Genomic DNA, 22,658 nt, shown 5'->3' with positions numbered 1-22,658 from the left:
CAAAGATCTAAAACTTTTTCCACATACACAATATCACCATTTCCCTCAAATATTGTTCACAAACCAGTCTAAATCTGTGACAGTGAGCACTTCTCCTTTGCTGAGATAATCCATCCCACCTCACAGGTGTGTCATATCAAGATGCTGATTAGACACCATGATTAGTGCACAGGTGTGCCTTAGACTGTCCACAATAAAAGGCCAAATTCCAGGTGACATGCATGAACATCTGACACCGCTCGCATGGCACTTAGAAAATGTGTGGCCAGTCGCACTCTTGGCATGATAGCTTTCAAAGAACAGCTCTATAGCCCAGTGGTAAGGTCTCTGACTGGTAATCAGAGCTTTTGAAAGGCGTGAGCTCGCGTCCAGTGGGTGGTGTTTTTCTCTTTTTAAAAAAAATTATTCCACTTAAGCGGGGCGATGTGGTTCCACAGGTACTGGCTGGTTTTTATTTTTTTATTTATACCACATGTGCTGCACCTGGCACTGTTCCTGCTCAAAAGACACTGGCGTGTGCACGAACTCGCACACTGGGTTTGTGCATGCCTGCTTGTCGGTGCGATGTTCGAATTGTTTTGCGCTGTGTCACCATTTTCATCCAAACGCCATCCATACTTTGCACTGTGTGTGAAGGGGCCATAAGGTTTACCTCGGTAGAAATGGACTTCGACTGCAAATAAATTGGGTTTCTCTGAATAAATGAGAGGTAAGAGGGCCGAGACAGTGCAGGTTTTCCTTGCAACCAATCACCTCAGCAGGTGGGTTTGCTGATGAGCTTCTTCTGTGAACATAAACACCTGAACATCAATGAAATCACCTACTGTGATGATTGGTAGAAAGGGAAACCTGCAGTGTCTTGGCCCTTCAGGGGACATGATTGCTCACTCCTGGGTTGGAATAATGCTTCCTCATATATATAATTAACCTGAATAAGTGTATAAGGATTTTACAATATCTTTTCATTTGATTTGCTGGGCACTATTGGGCCTGCTGTTCTTGAATTTATAGCATTTTCTCATGAAATAGGCCTATCAAGTGTTCATGAAAGCTGCAAAATGTCACACCATAATGGTTCTGCTTCTGGGTCCATTGTCTATAAATATGAATCTCAATACTGTACTGTCATCTTTAAACCAATTTAATTCATCTCCATACCAATTACGGTGCCTATCAGTGGTGGATCCGGTCTGCCAGTGAATGAGCAAAATATCTGCAGGCTGCAGACTGGCAGACAAGGCTGATGACCAGTATCATGGTAACCAACATCAGGATGTTTGCAGCGCTGACAGAAGAAGGAGTGAAAGACAAGTTGTCAGGACTGCTGAAACAATCGGTAACTTCAGCAACCCCTTCGATATGCCAGACAAAGTCAAGGTCTACTGTTTGTCATCAGGAGCCCCTGCATCAGCCACTGTTGAACACGACATCGTCAGAACAGAATCTGCTGGTAGAGATGCAAAGGAAGACTTCATTTCAAACAGGAAGGAAAATGGTGAAAATTTCTTTGAACCAACCAATCAAGCATCTGAAGCTCAAAACCCTGTGTGATATGAACAAGTCCATCAGAATGACATCTTCAAAAAGGCCGTAGTGTATAAACAACAAGGCAATGTTGCCTTCCAACTCTTGGTAAAATCACAACAGATGCCAGAAAGGTTGGATTTGGAAAAGCTCCTGAGCTACCCTCTTGTTCCTGTCCCATACAGCATCGGCCTTCCTACCTAAGACAGACAAGTCTAAAGGGGTACACTACATTGTGAAGCACTTGGAAGACGGAGTCCTCCCAGACAATACGCAGCAATGTTTTGTCATCAAGGATGGGGATGCTGTTTTCCACTACTGGAAGGAACTCCCCAAGACTTTTGAAGGCTGTGGTTCTATTTAATACCAACATGTACCATGAGTGTTCAGTAAAAGGCGTCGAATGGAGTAGGAAAGGCTGTGGGGATAAGCTCATTGTTGGAGGTGGTAAAACAAGACGGCCAAAGGATTGGAAAAACTTCCTAACCAAAGATGAAAATAAGCAGCAGCTGATACAGGTATTGCTGTTAACATGGAGTAGCCAAGCTTTCTCCAAGACACTGGAGGGTCATGAAGTCACTCTCCTTTGTGAGGGCTGTGCTTATCATCTTTTGTCTGATGGGGAGTCATCTGTGTGCAAAGAAATTGTCTCCCCTTCTCTCCATGCAGAAAGAAACAGTCTCATGGATCATCTTATACTGTTTTCATGCCAAACAGAAGGGGTGTATGTTTGTAAGAGTCCGAAGTCCAGACTTTTTCTTCATTCTGCTCTGCTATGCTGATTAACTGCGTGGACCAGAGTTGTTGTTCAAAACAGGAAAAGGGAACACAAGACGCTGTATTAACGTCAGTAAGGCAGCCGCTTCACTGAAACCAACTCTGTGTAAAGCACTCCTTGGTCTACACACTTTCACAGGATGTGATGGCATGAGTGCATTCAAAGGCAAGGGCAAGGTGAAGGCAGTGAAACTTTTAGAAAAAAAGCAAGGATTTCCAGAAGGTATTTGTGGAGTTAGGAGAGTTCTGGAAAGTGAATGAAGACTTCTTGTCTTCCATTGAAGAAGTTGCCTGTGCTCTTTATGGGAAGAACAAGATGAAGACAATCAATGAACTCCAGTACTTCTTGTTACAATCAAAGTGTGGTGGCCAGGATGGAAATTTTGACGTTTCAGTCAGCTTTGACTTGAGTGCTCTCCCTGCTTGCACCAATTCTCTGCGTGAACATTTAAACTGAGTGAACCACAAGTGTGTATTTGGAAACGTGTACATATTGCACAACCTGACATTCCAGACCCAGTGAATGGCCATGGGTGAACTCTCAACGGAGAAGGCAGTGGATGAGTGGAGAGATTATGTCATAAGAGCTTGCTGAACTCGAATCCAACACTGATGAAGATGATGAAGAAAACTTTAAAAGCTGAGATGATTTGTCAAGTGATGCTGAGAACAGTGATACTAATGAGGATAACTAACCGAGTCAAGACACCTGACCTTCAAAGGCTCGTTATGCTCTGCAATCCTTTCAAAGTTATTAAACCAAGATAACATAATGATTATCAGTCATCTTTACAAAGAATTTTGGCTTCAACAACTATTTATTTGCAGCCGAGGTCAACTTCTACTGAGGTAAACTGTACTTTTGCCAGAATTCATGAGATTTGGTGTTTTGACCTCTGATGACATCAAATATGAATCTAAAGTACATTTTATATTAGAGCAAATATTTAATGAATGAACAATACCAAAATCCTTGAAATAGGTCCACCCAAAGCAAGGTAAATGACAGCTACACCAACCCCAAAAGTCCAGATTTGCTGTGTCGCCGGTAAGGGGTTAAAAAGCGGTGTCGAAGGTAGCGTGAGAATGAGAATTGTTTTCGGCTAACATCCTTAATTTGTAAAGCAGGACCCAGGTTTACCAGAAAACATGGAAATATAGACCTGTAATGGATGTCACGTGATTAGCGGCATGCCGTACAGCGGCCATTACTAAGGGTGGAGAGAGCGACTTGAGCCAGTTATGGCACCTGTTAAACAGAAGCGAAATGAGAGGAAAAAAGTCAGCCAGTGGTTCACCATCAACTGCACTAACATGAAATGTACAATAGCCTTAATGTAGAGTAATTATGTAATACAAATGTCTTTTAAAGTCGTTATATCGCAATTTAATATCGATATACTGAGACTATAACTCAACGCCATATGTTCTTTTCATTAAGCTGTGTTCACATGCATACAAATATGGAAACAAAAATGTTTTATATATATATATATATATACTCAACAAAAATATAAACGCAACACTTTTGGTTTTGTTCCCATTTTGCATGAGATTAACTCAAAGATCTAAAACTTTTTCCACATACACAATATCACCATTTCCCTCAAATATTGTTCACAAACCAGTCTAAATCTGTGATAGTGAGCACATCTCCTTTGCTGAGATAATCCATCCCACCTCACAGGTGTGCCATATCAAGATGCTGATTAGACACCATGATTAGTGCACAGGTGTGCCTTAGACTGCCCACAATAAAAGGCCACTCTGAAAGGTGCAGTTTTATCACGCAGCACAATGCCACAGATGTCGCAAGATTTGAGGGAGCGTGCAATTGGCATGCTGACAGCAGGAATGTCAACCAGAGCTGTTGCTCGTGTATTGAATGTTCATTTCTCTACCATAAGCCGTCTCCAAAGGCGTTTCAGAGAATTTGGCAGTACATCCAACCAGCCTCACAACCGCAGACCATGTGTAACCACACCAGCCCAGGACCTCCACATCCAGCATGTTCACCTCCAAGATCGTCTGAGACCAGCCACTCGGACAGCTGCTGGAACAATCGGTTTGCATAACCAAAGAATTTCTGCACAAACTGTCAGAAACTGTCTCAGGGAAGCTCATCTGCATGCTCGTCGTCCTCATCTGGGTCTCGACCTGACTCCAGTTCGTCGTTGTAACCGATTTGAGTGGGCAAATGCTCACATTCGCTGCCGTTTGGCACGTTGGAGAGGTGTTCTCTTCACGGATGATGCGAAGGAGATGTGTTGCACTGCATGAGGCAAATGGTGGTCACACCAGATACTGACTGGTTTCCCCCCCCCCAGTAAAACAAAACTGCACCTTTCAGAGTGGCCTTTTATTGTGGGCAGTCTAAGGCACACCTGTGCACTAATCATGGTGTCTAATCAGCATCTTGATATGGCACACCTGTGAGGTGGGATGGATTATCTCAGCAAAGGAGAAGTGCTCACTATCACAGATTTAGACTGGTTTGTGAACAATATTTGAGAGAAATGGTGATATTGTATATGTGGAAAAAGTTTTAGATCTTTGAGTTCATCTCATACAAAATGGGAGCAAAACCAAAAGTGTTGCGTTTATATTTTTGTTGAGTGTATATATATATATATATATATACCTGACTGAGGGTCAAAAGTCATAAATTCTGAATGGCTTTATATCTACTTGTAATAAAATGTTAGCAAAAATCATATATATGTTGTTGTCATTAAAAGACGCAATAATATTACAGTAAAAACGCAGCAAGGTAAATGACCACAATGGCAAGGCATACTTCAGATTTATATTTTAATACATATGGATTTTTTTTATCCAGGCATGTATGGGTTCATTAGAGTTTTTAATCAGCTTGAATACAACTTACAAGGCTTCATTTATAAAAATCCATCGAGAATTATGATGACAGGAAAAAAAAATAGTAAATGAACAGAATGGTATATTTTTCCCAAAATTTCCACAGTTTACATAAAACATTTTTTTCTACCCAGGCATGTATGGCTTCATTAGAAAGAGCAATTAAAGGGCTTAAAAATAAGCCTACTTTTATTAAAATATGTTAACAAATAGCGACAATAGAACGAAAAAAAGCAGCACAGTTTGTCATAATTTCCCAAAATTTCTGCATTTTACATAAACGTTTACATAAACAAACATACATGCATAGGTTCATTGGAAAGAGCTTTCAAAGGGCTTTAAAACAAGCCTACATTTATTAAAATCCGTTGACGAGTCTGAAGATATGATTAAGACAGACTTGATCGTACTTCGCCGCCATGATCCTGGCATTGACCTTTGAACTTACCCAGCAGCCACTGCGGCGCTGAAAACTTTTGTTATTGATGAATAAATAGCTTATTTTTTAATAGTGTTATTGATGAATAACACTATTAAAAATAAGTTGTATTTACGACTGATAACATTCTCAATACTTTAAAATGTAAAAGTTTTTAGGAGGCTGTTTTTGAGAAAGCATACTGGAGCTCTTTGCTTACGATTTTCTTTTCACAGATTGCCTGTTTCTCTCGTGAGGTCTGGCAACACAGGCTCACGTGGTCACTTTGTCGGCTAAGCTAGGCTAGGCTAACCCCGAGCTTCCGGTGAGTGAATGCGTGGTTTGGATGGACCTGTGAATTACTATCAAAATTCGTCCAACTCAGCCAATCTCGACGTGAGTGGAACGTCACCGAAATGCCGGCGTATTTTCAGCGGCCAGAAAATGCTCTGAAAAGAGCGAACGGTGAGTAGAAACAAAGCGCTCAATCTTTCACAGATGTCACACCAACATGCTACGAATAAGCTAACCTCTAGGTGAATTTGGCCTGGGTAACGGCTAAAGTTAGCTCGCATGACGAGGAACATCGCGCTTAAGATTTCAAGATACGTGTGCCCATCACAAGACTTTAGAATACCACAGGGTTGATATCCATCCTGACCGTTTCGTTCACTTTGATGTGCTGCATAGATGGCGCATTGACGATATTCCCCAGCAGTTCACAGAAGTCTCGAAAACTCACTCGTATGTTAAGATGTCACACAAAACATACTTCCTAAGTGCGTTTTGTCATCGAAAGCATGATTTTATTTTATTTTTTTATTTGCCGCATCAAAGTTATTCCCCTCTTATAATGATATAGTTTTAACACCCAGTGTGGGACAAGGGACCATATGGAAAATATTAGAACCACTTTTCAGGTGTCCGTTTTTCTGGAGCTTCTTTCATGCTTTGTATGATATCAGTACTATGTCCTGTTGTAATGTTTAGCACAATTTTAAGGTGGTCATTAGCAGCACTTAGGGGTGTGAATTTTTCAATATTTCACAATTTTTGAATTAAAAATTGATTCACTACATAGAGCATTTCAGCATCTATAAGAAAGGTGGTGTAGCACATTATGCCATGAAAAGATTACGTAGTTTTACATTTAAAAAAGACAATGTACACTAAAGCAAATCTACGTATGATTCTTTTTCTATAGACCCTGGGGCAGATACCGCCATGTTTGTCAAGTGTGATGCACTGTGTGAATGTGTAGTTTATTGGTAGGCCATTCAAATGACATTTCAACATGTTTATCTCCTTTGGCCAAAGCTTTGCAGCTTGTCATTTCATTTGGCATGCTGCACCTGACCTCTAGCACCCATCATGTTCTAAATTTCTGGGGAGAAACAAATTGCTGATCAGTTAAACCATTATCAGAATTGGCATGGGTCACCATTACACAAGCCAATGTTATTTGTCAGTAAAAACAGAACAGCCGTGTGTGCAGGGGAAAAAATGATTGTCTCTGTATATTTTTTAAATTAAATAACTAATAACATAGAGGACACAATTATCTTGGAATTTTTCTTTTTTGAGTATTTATCTGAACGTTTCTTACTGTACATATGACAATAAACCTTTGAACCTTGAACCTTGAAAAGGGGGACACCAAACCCTACCAAATTTGTGACATACAGCACCTAAGTATTATTTTTGTAAAAATAAACAAAAATCACTTCAACTTATTTAATTTCCCCCCATTGACCAGTGTCTTAATCACTCGGTACGGCTGTAGAGAGCATGCCAAAAATGTGGTGCTCAATGTAAACCATAGTGTCCCACTCTATCATTACTTTGAGCAGATGAAATCAATTTATCAGTGAAATCACCTGGTGGAGTGGGTGAATGCAAAGAAAACCTGCACCCTTTTCGTTCTTTCTGGAATCAGTTTGAGCCCTCTGGTGTACTGCATGTATGCACATGCAAATGATCAGTAAAGAAGGGATGCGCTGATCCACATTTTTTCCCTTCTGCTCCCGATACCTGAATTTGGATATCTGCCGATACTGATACTGTTCCAATACCAAAGTTGTGTTTGCTTTAATATTATTATTATTGTTGATTAGGAGGTAATCAACAATTAATTAAACAACAATTAAATTAAAAATATCTATTTTTAATTTAATTGGTTTTAATTAAATCTGCTGTGTACATATCTTTTTAGTCAGGAAAACGCATGTAGGTGATGTAAGGAACCTTACTTTGACATATTCTGTATTCTAGCATACATTTGAAGTATAAATGAGAAAAAGACATCACTGTGACATCACACTCATGATATATATATATATATATATATATATATATATATATATATACACACACACACACACAGATTTTTCAAGAGTGAGCCTAGGGGTTCCTTGAGGGGGGGGGAGGAATCACATTTTTGTAATTTTATGTAAATATAATTTCACTAAGCCACCTCACTATTTAAGAAGAACACAATTGAGATGTCATGATGACTTCTCAGTTGTTCTTTCTTATGTAATCTGCAAAGCTAAGACTGAATGTACTTATGCTATAAACAAGATGACCCCCAGTCCTGTGGTGGAAAACCACCTTAGCCATATTTTGAGCCAGAAAACAACCCAGTTTATGATCATAAGATAGTGATACCACTTCTGAAGTGGCATACAGCAGGTTCATGTGACCTGGATGGTATCACAGCACAGAAGATGCGCGTGTCCGTATGGGCATGCCAGTTTCATCCAATGCCAACTTCAAAGTTGACACAAAAGCTTGGTGAAAACAGTTGTCGCAACATAGTTGTGATTCACATGCTGATGCGTATGCTGATGCTGATGCAGAAGCTCCATGGAAACAGCCCCTAACACATACGTTGATTCCTCTTCAGGCCTTGTGGGTCATATACTTGCAAAATTGGATAAACCTGTATGGCTTTGTCATAGACACATGTATAAAAAAAGTGGGTGTCAAGCATTGTAAACAATGTGACCAGAAATTTGTCTTGACTGGGGGATTGGGGGGGGATCTGCATTCTGGTTCCTCCCCCTTCCTATCTGGATGCCTTGTTTTTAATTCCCTTTGACTTGTTTTTGGTCTGTTTTTGGCTATCTAGAGTTCTTGGAAGTTGGCAAAAAGCAACCTGCTTTGGACGTTTTGTACGATGTCATCAAGAGCAAGAAACATCGAACATGGCAGAAGATTCACGAGCCCATCATGCTCAAATACCTGGAGCTCTGTGTGGATCTCCGCAAGAGCCATTTGGCCAAGGAAGGTCTCTACCAGTATAAGAACATATGCCAGCAGGTCGGTGTGTGTGTGAAGAAAAATGGCAAGTTGGAGCACAGTGTATGGTTCTTAACATCCTCATTCACTTGATTTGGAACATAACATTTGCTTTTGCTTTAAGGTGAACATTAAATCTCTGGAGGATGTGGTTAGAGCTTACCTGAAGCTTGCTGAGGAGAAGACTGAGACGGCAAAGGAGGAGTCTCAGCAGATGGTCCTGGATATTGAGGATCTGGACAACATTCAGACTCCTGAAAGGTGAGATTCTTAGTAAGCAAATTGCAAATTTGTCAAAAGGTATCTGTTGCAGTATTTGGGTTTTAAATATAGATTTCAAATGGATATTTTGCTGAATGATTATTAGCTTGCCTATATGCTTGTTGATGGGAGGGTGCTAGGTCAGAGAAGTGTTCATGGATTTTAGTTGACGCTGGCTTTCACAGTAAAGTGCTGTCTTGCCACAACAAGGGACTGCGTAGAGCATCTCCATCAGATCAATAAGGGGTATATGAATGCAATCCATATGAATTCATTTACCATACTGAGACGAAGAAGCATAAATCAGGTTGAAGATGGTCCTGAGATGGCTGACCATTTTCAAAGTTTGTATGTGTGTAAAGAGTCATTCTCAGTGCATTGTTGTCTTCAGTGTGCTTCTGAGTGCAGTGAGTGGAGAAGATACTCAGGATCGTACAGATCGCTTACTGCTCACTCCCTGGGTCAAGTTCCTGTGGGAGTCCTACCGCCAATGCCTGGATCTCTTGCGAAACAACTCCAAAGTAGAGCGTCTCTACCATGACATTGCTCAACAAGGTAATGTCACAGTAGTATAGCTTTCCTGTTCTTTCTGAAATAGGCATGAGTCTACACCGGTTTCATTGTACAATACAGGTTGAAAATGCTAGTTTCAAAACCACAAAGGCCTTCTGTTCAATGATATCAGTTCTATAGTTAACTTTTCCTAGGTAAGGTACAGCGTATCCAGAAAGTATTCACAGCGCTGCACTTTTTCCCCATTTTATTTATGTTACAGCCTTATTCCAAAATGGATGAAAGTCATTTTTTTGTCAAAACTCTACACACAATACCCCATAATGAGAATGTGAAGAAAGGTGTTTTTACAAATTTATATGTATATCTCAAAATTAAAAAAATCACACGTGCATAAGTATTCACAGCATTTGCCATGAAGCTCAAAATTAAGCTCGGGTGAATCCTGTTTCCACGGATCATCCTTGAGATGTTTTGTACGGCTTAATTGGAGTCCACCTGGGGTCAGCCATGACAAGGAACTAAAGTATTTTCAGACGTCATTTTCCAAAATCAGGACACTTTATATGGATAAATTTTCGTCAAGCTGTGATGATGAGTCCAACTGAAACAACGTAACAGGTAGGATTAAGACTTTATAGTCACCCGGTGTGTGAATGGCTGCAGCTTTCAGTTGTTGAGCCAATCACTGGACGACATCAGCGGACGTATTTTGACTTTCAGTAACTTAAAAGTAATGTGTCAGCAATCGCATAACTTACCTACAATGTATGGTCCATGTATGCAGAGCGTATGAGCCATAAGCTGTCATGCGTCTAAAATATTGTGTATGCCCAACATTTTTAGACAACTCACTGTACTATGATGTGTACCAGCGTACTTCAGCGTGCTCTTAACTTATATAAAACTTACCCATAACTTAGTAGACGTACACCAGTGTATTTGGTGTATTTTTTATACGTCAGGATACGCAGGCTAAAGCAACAAGGTGTGACAGGGCCTTTAGTCTACTCAGAAAGGGCACATCAGATAAATCTGAGGGAGGAATCAAACACCCGCATACTTTATTTCATCAACCTTGATTTGAGTGAATCTGAAACCCGTTCTATGGTTTGAGTTTGAAACAGTTTTCTGTAAGTGTCTGAAGTGACATGGATCAAGAACTAAAGTGTGTGCCTTCATAAATGTTCAAACAAAGCACATAAATATTCTTATTCTGTTATTCTGATATCCACTAGTTTCAGTTTCAGCTGTGTGCATTCTGCTCTCGATGAATAGTAAAAAATTTGGTGTCACAACTATCCTGGTCCATTGTTTCTGCAGCATTCAAGTTCTGCCTTCAGTACACTCGTAAAGCCGAGTTTCGCAAGCTGTGTGACAACCTGCGGATGCATCTTGGCCAGATTCAACGTCACCACAACCAGAGCACTGCCATCAACCTGAACAACCCTGAAAGCCAGTCTATGCACCTGGAAACAAGACTGGTGCAGCTAGACAGTGCAATAAGTATGGAGCTCTGGCAGGTCCGTCCACTGAATACTGTCATTATAAAGTAGCATGTCATTGTGTTTTTGTTCATTTCAAACCAGACATTACTGCCAAACTTTTTTCAATCTGTATTGTGGTGTTTAAATTTAATTTTATTTCAGCTGTTAATGTGGACTGATTTGAAAGGGGTGTCATTACCAAATCACCATTACTGTTTATCTTGTCGAAGAGTATTGTTACAGTTGGGACAGTGTGGTGGTGCAGGTAGTTAGTGTGCTTTCCTGCCAATCTGAAATTCTCAGTTCAGGGCCACCTGTGTCACATTCTCTTTGTACATCTGGAGTTATGCCAGGAAGTGCATGTCCTGTAAATCTTCTACCAAATCAACAAACCGATCCATACCAGCGTCACCGACCGATTGGTCCACCCCTAAAAATTGGTCCGCCCTTCCTTCACTGTGCATGTGTCATTTGAGACCACAGCAGCCTGTCTGAGTCTGACTCTCTCCATTCAAAGTGATCAAATGGATTAATGGGATTATTAACCATCAGATGACAAGGAAAGACCTCTTAAATCATTCTAAAGTCAGTTTTAAGCAGAAATGAGGCTGTTTTAAGCAGAAACAAGGCAGTAATAGGCCAGTCTTTACGGACTCTCTGAAATGAAGTAGGCACAACAGCAGTTGCTATGTGCTCCGATCGGTCCACCGTCTTTTATCATAAAATAATGCTGGATTCATGTTGTACAAAAGCTTCAGATATCTGTTGCTGAGTTCAGTTTTAAGCAGAAACGAGACAATAATCAGTGAATTGCTGGTGACACTCAGTAATGACGCATGCGCAGTGAAGGCAGGATGGACAGATTTTTAGGGGGGACTGTTTGGTTTGCGACACCGGATCAGTTGTGGCAACCCTGAGCAAAAAGTGGAGCAGCTAAAAGAAAGATGATTATAAATAATAATAATAATAAATGATTATTGTCAGCTGAAACGGATCAAGAATTATTTTCTTTGTCCAGGAAGCATTCAAGGCGGTTGAGGACATCCATGGGTTGTTTGCTCTTTCCAAGAAGCCTCCCAAACCTCAGTTGATGGCGAATTACTACAACAAGGTGTCTACTGTGTTCTGGAAATCTGGAAATGCCCTGTTCCACGCCTGTACCCTCCACCGGCTCTATCATCTCTCTAGGGAGATGCGTAAAAATCTAACCCAAGAGGAGATGCAGAGGTAGCTCATCAACTGGATTTGATACTTCAGTGTGGTACAAACCACATCATTCATTCTAATCTTTTTCAATATCCAGGATGTCCACCAGGGTCCTCTTGGCCACACTGTCAATTTCTATCACCCCCGAACGCACCGATATAGCTCGACTGCTGGACATGGATGGCATCATTGTGGAGAAACACCGCAGGCTGGCCACACTGCTTGGTCTGCAGTCACCACCAACTCGTCAGAGTCTCATCAATGACATGGTATATTATGAGTATTAGAAATACATTTTTATAGACTGTATATTGGAGTATTAATTTACCATTTTGATATGCACTCAAACATATAGCAAGATTTAGTTAGTAAAATTTTAGTTTAAAATGAACATTGTTTTATTCCTTTCTAGGTGAGGTTTAATTTGCTGCAGTATGTTGTACCTGAAGTGAAAGAGCTGTACAACTGGCTAGAGGTGGACTTCCATCCTTTGAAGCTGAGTGGAAGAGTCACCAAGGTAAATGATGCATCAGCAATTTATAAGTTTATTAATAAAAAAAAAATAAAACCCAAACCACATAGGCAGCATCATTTTCAGGGTTGCATTATTTTGTGCTAGTCTTCCAGCACCACAGTGGGATATGTTGGTATTTGGTATGTTTTTGTTCTTGTACTATTTATGCTAAATGACCATTTCATATCCAAGCTTATTATTACACTCTGCTCCTAGGTGCTGAACTGGGTAAGAGATCAGGCTGAAAAGGAGTCTGATCTGCAGCAGTATGTCCCTCAGCTGCAGAGTAACACTATCCTACGGCTTTTGCAGCAGGTAATTGTCTCAAATCTTGCAGTTTCTCCCTTTAAATTCACTTTCGGGCTTTACTGTGACATTAGTCATCACTCACTTTTCTGTGGCTGGAATATTAGGTTGCACAGATTTACCAAAGCATTGAATTCAGCCGCCTGGCATCCCTGGTTCCTTTTGTGGATGCCTTTCATCTAGAACGTGCCATTGTAGATGCTGCCCGCCACTGTGATTTGCAGGTAAGGGCTAAGAGAGGACATACATTTCTGAATAAACACATATGTACTAATATTACAAGGAACATTCAGTCAGGAGGATAAAATTGGACACGAAGGCAGCTGCCATTGCCATAATCTAAAAAAAAGTGTGAGTGAAAGACCATTGGAAATCAGTTTTCATTTCTTAGTCAATTTATATAGATTTTAACTGATTTGCAATGTGTCATTGCATCCTTGGAATTCAATATTTTTAGTATATGTACAATGTTGTCCTTTTGTCCCTGTAGGTACGCTTAGACCATACCTCTCGAACACTGAGCTTTGGGTCTGATCTGAACTATTCGACTAAAGAGGACTCCCCAGTTGGGCCATTCCTGCAGAACATGCCATCAGAGCAGATAAGGAACCAGCTTACTGCCATGTCTGCTTCTTTGGCAAAAGCCATTCAGGTCATCAAGCCTTCCTCCACCCTGGTGAGTTCAGCCTCTTATTGAGTCCTTGGCCATGCAGTGACCAGCTTCAGCAGCAGTGCTTGACCCTCTGGGGTCCAGGGGTATAATTGGCCGTTTTTGACAAATTTTGGTTTTACCTTCATAATTTACTGTTTACCTTGTTTAGTGTCATTTATTTCAGCACAACCTCACCTGTGACTTCACAGTTTTTCTTTCATTCTGACATACTGTATTAAACACAATGGACTTAAATTCACACAAAAGCATAAAATCCATGTTGAAAAAAAGTTATTTATTTATTTTTATTTATTTTTTAATCACAAACATGTTTAACAATCCATTTTCATAACTTGGAATGCAAATATAAATTGTAAATTTCAAAACATGTACAAATGTAGCAAACAACAGTTATATACAGCTACTTACATTAAAATGTAGGAAATGCTTGAGACTTTTTTTGTACAACTATTTACAAAATAAGATGCCACACAAATTATTTGTGCCACTCTGAAAAACAATTCCTGTCCAACACAAGACAGAAGGGCATGTCACAGGCCTGCAACTTTGTCATTCCTTCTGTTGTCCACCTGGAGGCAATGTTGGCACCTCCGCCTGCCTTTGGTGGCTTTTTGGCCAGCATCTGTGCCAATAAGCACAGGAAAATGACTATCTCCTGCTCTTGAGAATGACACCAATGACATGTATGTCAGAAGACCAAAAAACTTGTGCAGATCTTCCATCTCAATGTCTTGTTCCCTCTCTCTTGGCACGTCTCTCTCTGTTCGCATTTCATTCTGCCTGTGCTGCAGCTGAAATGAGACTACTCTACGCTGTGCTCAGTCTCCTCAGAAACCAAATACATGGATTGGTGATCATTTTTGATTGGTTTATTGTATTGTATTTTTCCACGAATGTTAAAGGGAAGTCTTTTTTTTTTTTCCTTACAACTGCTCTGGTTCAAGGAAGGAAAAAGTTTGTTTTGAAGCACAATTCTGCACGAAACGCGCATGACAGTAATATTCAGGGAAAAGCATGGCGTAAATTATTAATCATTATTCAAGATTTACTACCCCTTTCAACACAATTTAAAAACTTGTATATAGTTTGAAGTCCACACTTTCAGTACACATTCAAATGGAGACTCAGAATGTGGTGGAGTTTATGGTACATCCGCTTAATTTGGTCGTGTGACTTTGACGCGTCTCCGCCTTCAAGTTGACTCCAGAGGGTTAATGTCAGGTCGTGTGGATACAGACTGTAATTCTGGATTCACTGGAGAGTTGATTTACAATTTATAATTCAGATGTGTCTGCGCTAAGGGAGCAAGAAATCAACTCCATGCTTTTAAGGAATGTGAGCATACAGCTTGATTGAACACAGAACTGTGTGTACAGTTAAGTTCATTAGTAGTTGAACAGTTTTTAATTTTGCTTCTGTACATCACCACAATGGAGTTGAAATGAAACAGTCCAAATATGCTTGGAGTGTAAATTTGTAGGCTTAATTTAAGGACAGAACTATCACATTAACCATTTATGAATACATATGGCCTCTGTTTTCAAAGGCCATATGTAATTGGGCAAACTAAATATCACAATTATTGTTAATACAAATCATGCCTTTTAGAGCCATTTTTTGTAAGCCAGTGGATGGATACATGAACAATTGCAAGTTACTAAGTATATCTTGCCTCATTCATTAAGAAATGCAAACAGTATTGGGAATCTGTCTGCAATATGCAGTTCTGTACACCTGAGTGACCGTGCAACAAATGACATCTGCCACTAAGAGTCTGAAGGCGTTCCAGGCTTCTGTGATTGATTGGAGAAACTGTGGCTTGTATATTTTACATTTTTTTGGCTGTTGTATCACCAGTTAGACTGCTTCATGGTGGAGTGGCATGAAAAAGGGTTAAAATAAAAAGATGTGAAATTTTAACTGCATGGTACATCGGAGACACAGGGCCAGATTTGATTTGTATTCATCAATGAAAGTCCTCTGTTTCACTTCACCATGAAGCTGTGATTGATGGTGCAACATAGATGTTGCATTGTGCACAGTTTCTCAAAGAGTCACTGAGACACTCAGCTGCTGCTGCCGCTGCTGCTGGGGAAAAAAAAACAACGAGCAAATCATCATTTACTTTCAACATACAGCAGCTCAGACAGTGGCACTTGTGGTAAATTGCAACGTCGTTTTCACTCATGGTCACAACATAACTCTTCACCAAACTAACTACATTCCTTGAACTGTAAAAACACAACAAATCTATAACGCTGACAATACTCCTAAACTAACATGTATTACAGTAATAATAATAAAAAAAACGAACCCTGAACTCCCATAATGCAATGCATTATAATTGACAATGTGTCTGCTTTAAAAGACAACGTGTACATGCAAACCTTTACTTTTTTTTAAGTGAAAAGATCCCATTAATACCTGCACATGCACAGAGGGTGATCTACAAATAGAAAGGGGGGGAACAGGGTAATCAGACGAGTCTGATTTCCCATAATGCCTTTTGGTGCTTGTGTTGGTTTAACGCTTGTCAGAAATGGAGCATTATTTTAAAAGTGCGATATTTTCACTTTGTAAAAATGACAGAGTTACTGTTAATGTGTTGATAAACTGTTCAGAATGAGTCTGTTTATAAATGAAACCATGAGTGAAAATGCATTGCGTTTGATCTACGCTGCCACTGTGAAAGGTAAGTGAGATGTCTTTGGAGCAGCTGACAGGGTGTTTAAAGACACAAGTGCTGGCTCAGTGTTTTGAGTTTGTGATCGCTTCGTGTTAAATTTGCGCAGAAGCCTCTGCGGCACTAAAAGTCGAAAGTGGTTTATCAGTTGCCGACAGTGTGCCGAGTCAATACTAAAAGTTAGCGGTTAGCTGTAACTTCCGCTAATTTTTTTTGAGTGAGTTTATCGATTTAGCATTATAAAAGTTAACCTTTCAGTTAGCTGTGCCCACTGCTGAATCTACACTACAAACAGATCTTCATTATTTCAATTCAGCTGCATCGTGGCTCTGTGCAGAGGCAGTATTGCAAAAACTAGACATAATTGTACATAGCATCTAGATGTGCTCACATAATGGAGATGCAGACATGTTGATGAAAGTGGCCTTATAATTCTCATTCTGAAGCACAGTTTAATTTGTTTTGTCTGTTTTTAGCAAGAGCGTGAGGAGCAGAACCAGCAGGCCATTGTTGCCTATTTGAAAAATGCCCGCAAGGACCACCAGCGCATCTTGGCTCGTAGACAAACCATTGAAGAGCGTAAGGAACGCCTGGAGAGCCTTAACATTCAGCGTGAGAAGGAGGAGCTTGAGCAACGGGAAGCTGAGATGCAGAAGGTTCGCAAGGCTGAGGAAGAGCGCCTACTTCTGGAGGCCAAAGAGAGAGAGAAGGAGCGCATCATGCAGGAGCATGAACAGATCAAGAAGAAAACAGTGCGCGAACGTCTGGAGCAGATTAAGAAGACTGAACTTGGAGCAAAGGCCTTCAAGGATATTGATATTGAGGTAAAATGTCTTAATGAATAAATTAAAAACATTATTATACCAGCCTCCAGACTGCAGAATGGGACTGTTGTTATTTCCAAGTGAAGACTAAAGTGTATTATGCAGGACCTGGAGGAACTGGATCCTGACTTCATCATGGCCAAGCAGGTGGAGCAGTTGGAAAAAGAGAAGAAAGAGCTGCAGGAGCGTCTGAAGAACCAGGAGAAGAAGGTAAATGAGTGATGATTACTCTGGTTATCATGTACTTCAAACGATGTATGGCAAAAGATGGAAGAATAAATAAAAGAACAGTCTTGCAGTAAAGTAAAAAAAAAAAAAAAAACTGATACAGTGCATCTGGAAAGTATTCACAGCACTTCACTTTTTTCACAGTTTGTCTTACAGCCTTATGCCACAATGGATGAAATATATTTTTTTCCCTCAGTATTCTACACCAGTGTTCTCAAACTGATTCCAGAAAGGGCAGAGAAGGTGCAGGTTTTCTTTGCAACCACCCACTCCACCAGGTGATTTAATTGATTAACTGATTCCATCTGCTCAAAGTGATGTTATTCAGTGAAATCACCTGGTGGAGTGGGTGGTTGCAAAGAAAACCTGCACCCTCTTTGCCCTTTCTAGAATCAGTTTGAGACCTCTGTTCAACGCACAATATCCCATAATGACAATATGAAAAGGTTTTTTGGAGATTTTTGCAAATTTATTAAAAAAAAAAAAAAAATAGGAACCCACACGTTCAGAAGTATTCACAGCCTTTGCCATGAAGCTCAAAATTGAGCTCAAGTGGATCCCGTTTCCACTGATCATCTTTGAGATGTTTCTACAGTTTAATTGGAGTCCACTTGGAGTAAATTCAGTTGATTGGGCATGAATTGGAAAGGCACACACCTGTCTACGTATAAGATCCAACAGTTTACACTCAGAGCACAAACCAAGCGTGAAGTCACAGTAATTATCTGTAGACTTCAGACAGGACTGTCTCGAGAAAAACTGCCCAAAGATAGGTGGGTCAAGCTTATATTAATATTCAAGAAGACTTGAGGCTGTAATTGCTGCCAAAGCTGCATCAACAAAGTATTGAGCAAAGGGTGTGAATACTTTGTACATGTTTTTTAGAAAATTTCCAAACAAACTACGAAAAAACCTTTTGTCATATTCTCATTATGGGAATTTTGCAGGGGAAAAAAGACTAACATAAAATGTGGAAAAAGTGAAGTGATGTGAATACTTTCTGGATGCATTCTAAATTTGGCTGATTTAATTATAAATCATGGCTGAATAACACCAGCGGTTTAAAGAGATCCCTTAGTGTTTGTCTGCTCCGGGTGTGTTTTCAGCCTGAACCAAAGCACACCTGCGCTTTGTCCCACCAACAAGAAAAATAACTTATTTTAAAAGTAGAAAGAGTCACAGCACTCCATTTATTCGCATCTCTTCAGCATGCTGCTCGTGATGAAAGTAGATCCCATAAATGATTCACCAAGACATTAAAAAAAGAGCATAATAATAATGCGAATAAATGCAGTGTTTTAAAAGACATCCCTCTGTGTTTGTTTGCGCTGGCTGCGTTTCTCAGCATGAACCAAAGAACTCTTACCTGTTTGTGGAATTCATCATTATATGATCCTGAAGAATAATCCGCATAAAGCCTCCTGAGTTTGGAACACAGCATCTGAAAATACTTTAACTCCCCGTGTGGGTGGGGAAAAAAAAAGTTCCTCCGTGACTTAGGCACTTTACGCCAGTTCCTCCGTCAGAACTCAGATCAGCGTTTTGGCGGCAGAGATTGTAGTCCAAAAGTGATGCTACATGATTTAAGTGAAATGTTTGTGAATAAAAACAAAGCTAATGATATTGGCAGCAGTTACAGTCAAAAAGTAAGGAACAACTGATGAGTAAAACATGTTTTCAAAGTCATCATAAAACTAATGGTATCATTAAGTATTCGTATTTGTACTCTGTATCGACGAGTACTCAAATTATGTTCACGTAATTGTACTCGGTCTGGACAGAAGTGGTATCGGTGCATCCCTAATAATACCAATTGCCACACCATTGCACCACCACCAGCAGCCTGAATTGTTGATACAAGACATTGACATATTGTTAGTGAAATTCTGACCTCACCATCTGAATGTCACAAGGGAAACTGAGACTAATCAGTCCAACATTTTTCCAATCTTTCTTTGTCCTGTTTTGGTGAGCCCTTGCATGTTGTAGCTGCAGTTTCCTGTTCTTAGCTGACAGGGTGACACTCTGGGGTCTTCTGCTGCTGGCGGCTTTCTACTTCTAGGTTTGACGTGTGTTCAGAGATGTCCATCTGCATACCTTTGCTGTAACAAGTGGTTATTTGGGTTACACGTGCCCTTCTTGAAACACAGGTCATTCTTCTCTGAACTCTGTGAAAGAAGGAATTTTCTTCCAGAGAGCTGCTGTTTATGGAATGTTTAATTTCTTTCCAAGTCATTCTCTGTAGATCCAAGCGATGCAAGCATGAAAATACCAATCGATCAGCAGTTTTTGAAGTGTTTAGACCAGTCTATCCTACATTTTTTCAATGTTCATCGGTGCTTAATTGTTTTTCTTTTGCCATGCTCATGGTTTGTTTTAATTTCAGTAGGTAGTCTTGACCCCATCAATCAACATGAGAAAAGTCAGACACACCACCACATATGCACATATTTTTGAGTTGTGGGCATCTTTTTTTCTTCTTTTCCGCCATGAAATTCGTCTGATCACTCTGTCATTAATGTATGCCTGTTGCACACATATGCATTAAATTCATTTTCACATGAAGGCAGAAATATTATGAAAAAAAATTGTGTAAAAATTTGTGGTAACCGGTGGGCAGCTGTTCATTATCTCAGCTCTTGAGGTTAGTATGCAAAATGTGTTTTTACAAGAATACCCAATTATTCAATTAAGAGATTTCACCGTAGTGATGAATACCATCGTTTATACACGCATACAAACCATAGAGTGATGCTGCAGCAATATAAGTTGAAACCAAAGAGGGAAATTTGAGAAGGCATTGAAATGTAGTGAAACAAAAGTCCATGAGATATGCAGGTTGGACATGCTAGGGAGGTACAGTATTCTTTGAAAAGTTGGGTTTTCAAGAGCTTCTTGAAAGTAGAGTGGAACACCTCTGCTCTGATGGCATTTGGTAGCTTGTTCCACCATTGGGGACCACAAAGGAGAATCAGCGGAATTGGTTTGTGTGTAGGGATGGTAGTGTTGGTGCTTGCAGGAGCACAGTGGCCAAGGTGTAGCATAAGCCTTTATGAGAGCATTTAAGTAGGTGGGTTTAGATCCAGTTGTCACTTTGTTTGCAAGCATTAATGACTTGAATTTAATGTCGTAGGTAATGGATAGCCAATGAGTCTTTATTTGTATGTGTAATGGCAGAGATGTGCTGTGAGTGACAGGTAGTCAGAGTATTTCTCTTTATTTTCTTTACTTAACGTAACATTAGTGCATGGGTAATTATGTAATTTGCCCTTAATCCTTCATGATGTCAGAAAGGTACTGGGATTGATCACACTGCTCTGCTCTGCTCTGTTCTGAAGCTCAGCTTTCTACTGTGGACCATTACCCTCCTACTCAGAAAGTTGTCCTGGGTAGTCTTCACAGCAGGTGACCAGAGTTGGCGGCAGGGGGTTCTGTTTGAATTAAATGTCATTCATAACGTTACTGAAATCGGCAGCATGTAGACACAAGTTTGATTTTTGTAGTTTGTGCAACTTGAGAATCAAAATTAATCAGTGTGATTAATTACTCTGCAGTGTCAATATCCCACTCTGTAAAATAATTTTAAATTAGTTAATTTTCTGGCAGAGGTCCAGTTAAATAAAAAAAGAAGTATCACCAAAACTGGAGCCATAAGTGGGTTTATATGAAAGTTTTACTTCTTTTGATGTCACGTGTAATTTTTGGTGTGACCTGTACAACAATTATTTCCTTGCAGATTGACTACTTTGAGAGAGCAAAACGTCTTGATGAAATTCCTCTGAGTAAAAAGGCTTTTGAGGAGCAGCGGATCAAAGACATGGAACTCTGGGAGCTCCAGGAGGAGGAGAGGGTATGAAAGGCATTCTCCTTGTGGTGTATCAGTGAAATTGTCTTATAAGATGAGTGTTCAAAAGTGTTAAGAATTTTTTTCCTGTTCTTTGTAGATCAGTAACATGAAAGTTGAACGGGAGAAGGCTCTGGAGCATAAGAAGAGAATGTCTAGGATGATCGAGGACAAAGAAAATTTCTTGTCTAAAATAACTGCAGCTCGTAGCTTTATTTATGAGGTGAGAAAATATAATTCTTTTGGATCTTTCCACCAGCTTTAGTTGTCCTGTTTTGTTCTGATTTTAAATTTGCATTTCTGTCCCTGAAGGAAAAACTGAAAGCCTTCCAGGAGCGTTTGGTGGAAGAAAGGAAAAAGCGCCTGGAAGAAAGGAAAAGACAGCGCAGAGAAGACAGGCGTAATGCCTACTACCGGCAGAAAGAGGAAGAGGCACAGCGTATCCATGAGGAGCAGCTGAAAAAAGGTAATTTACTGGCAGACGGCACAGTAACCTGCGAGACAACCTACTGATAGAGAAGAGGAAGCATTTAGTTTAAGAACCGTTACAATTTCGCTATAATAATTATGATTTCAACACACACTGTACAACTTTACTGTGTATTGCACCGTTAAGATATGAGCATTTATTACATATTTGTCTTCATGGCTGCGTAGGAGCGAAACTGTGTGATGTGATTTTTCATCTTGGCTCCAGTTTAAAAGGGGGATGGGGAGATGGTGACAGCAGCAGAGTCAGGCTCTGGTGCTTTGTGTTAAGAGTAGGGATGGGTATCGAGAACCGATTCCTTTCGGGTATCGTTAAGAAATGGTCCGATCCACCGACATCAATAACCTTTTTACTTAATTCCCTTATTGATCCTTCAGAGTGACCGTTGTTTTTGGGGGTGTTTGTCAGGAAAATTATAATTTCTCTACATTGATTACAGACCCTGCAGCGGGTCTGTAATCAACTTTTCTGCAGCGCGGCTTTGTTTTGAACCTTGAACCAATCGAAGCAGTGATTCACAGATCGAAGCAGTGCTTCGATCTTTGCTTTGATTCATTTTTTCTTTCGCTTATCTTAATTTTCCCCCGCTTAAAACCCTAAAGAGCATATGGCGGTGAATATTATTTACCTTTTTTTTGTTAAACCGACCTGTTATGGTCTTCTGAAACAGTTGATAGATGTATTTTATAATTTAAAAACGGGACCGATGCTATCATGTTAGCATATCTATGGC

General features: G+C 40.0%; 1 protein-coding gene across 2 annotated transcripts in view; it reads left to right on the top strand.

The window, feature by feature from the left end:
- Positions 1 to 5,904: 5,904 nt before the first annotated feature.
- The window catches only part of eif3s10 (eukaryotic translation initiation factor 3, subunit 10 (theta)), a 54,739-nt gene continuing 37,985 nt past the window's right edge, over positions 5,905 to 22,658 (top strand). For both annotated transcript variants that reach the window (XM_034184307.1, XM_034184306.1), the window contains exons 1-16: positions 5,905 to 6,061; positions 8,727 to 8,917; positions 9,021 to 9,157; positions 9,549 to 9,712; positions 10,994 to 11,193; positions 12,176 to 12,384; positions 12,461 to 12,632; positions 12,776 to 12,880; positions 13,094 to 13,192; positions 13,291 to 13,407; positions 13,674 to 13,859; positions 17,016 to 17,363; positions 17,469 to 17,573; positions 21,328 to 21,441; positions 21,536 to 21,658; positions 21,748 to 21,901. In XM_034184307.1, coding sequence (XP_034040198.1) covers positions 6,013 to 6,061; positions 8,727 to 8,917; positions 9,021 to 9,157; positions 9,549 to 9,712; positions 10,994 to 11,193; positions 12,176 to 12,384; positions 12,461 to 12,632; positions 12,776 to 12,880; positions 13,094 to 13,192; positions 13,291 to 13,407; positions 13,674 to 13,859; positions 17,016 to 17,363; positions 17,469 to 17,573; positions 21,328 to 21,441; positions 21,536 to 21,658; positions 21,748 to 21,901 — 2,473 coding nt within the window. In that variant the 5' untranslated portion in view covers positions 5,905 to 6,012. The remainder of the gene's footprint in view (positions 6,062 to 8,726; positions 8,918 to 9,020; positions 9,158 to 9,548; positions 9,713 to 10,993; positions 11,194 to 12,175; positions 12,385 to 12,460; positions 12,633 to 12,775; positions 12,881 to 13,093; positions 13,193 to 13,290; positions 13,408 to 13,673; positions 13,860 to 17,015; positions 17,364 to 17,468; positions 17,574 to 21,327; positions 21,442 to 21,535; positions 21,659 to 21,747; positions 21,902 to 22,658) is intronic.

The sequence above is a fragment of the Thalassophryne amazonica genome, chromosome 13 (genome assembly GCF_902500255.1).
Source record: "Thalassophryne amazonica chromosome 13, fThaAma1.1, whole genome shotgun sequence".
Lineage (NCBI taxonomy): Eukaryota > Metazoa > Chordata > Actinopteri > Batrachoidiformes > Batrachoididae > Thalassophryne > Thalassophryne amazonica.
Note: the sequence above shows the minus strand (reverse complement) of the source record. Positions and strands in the feature narration are given on the sequence as shown.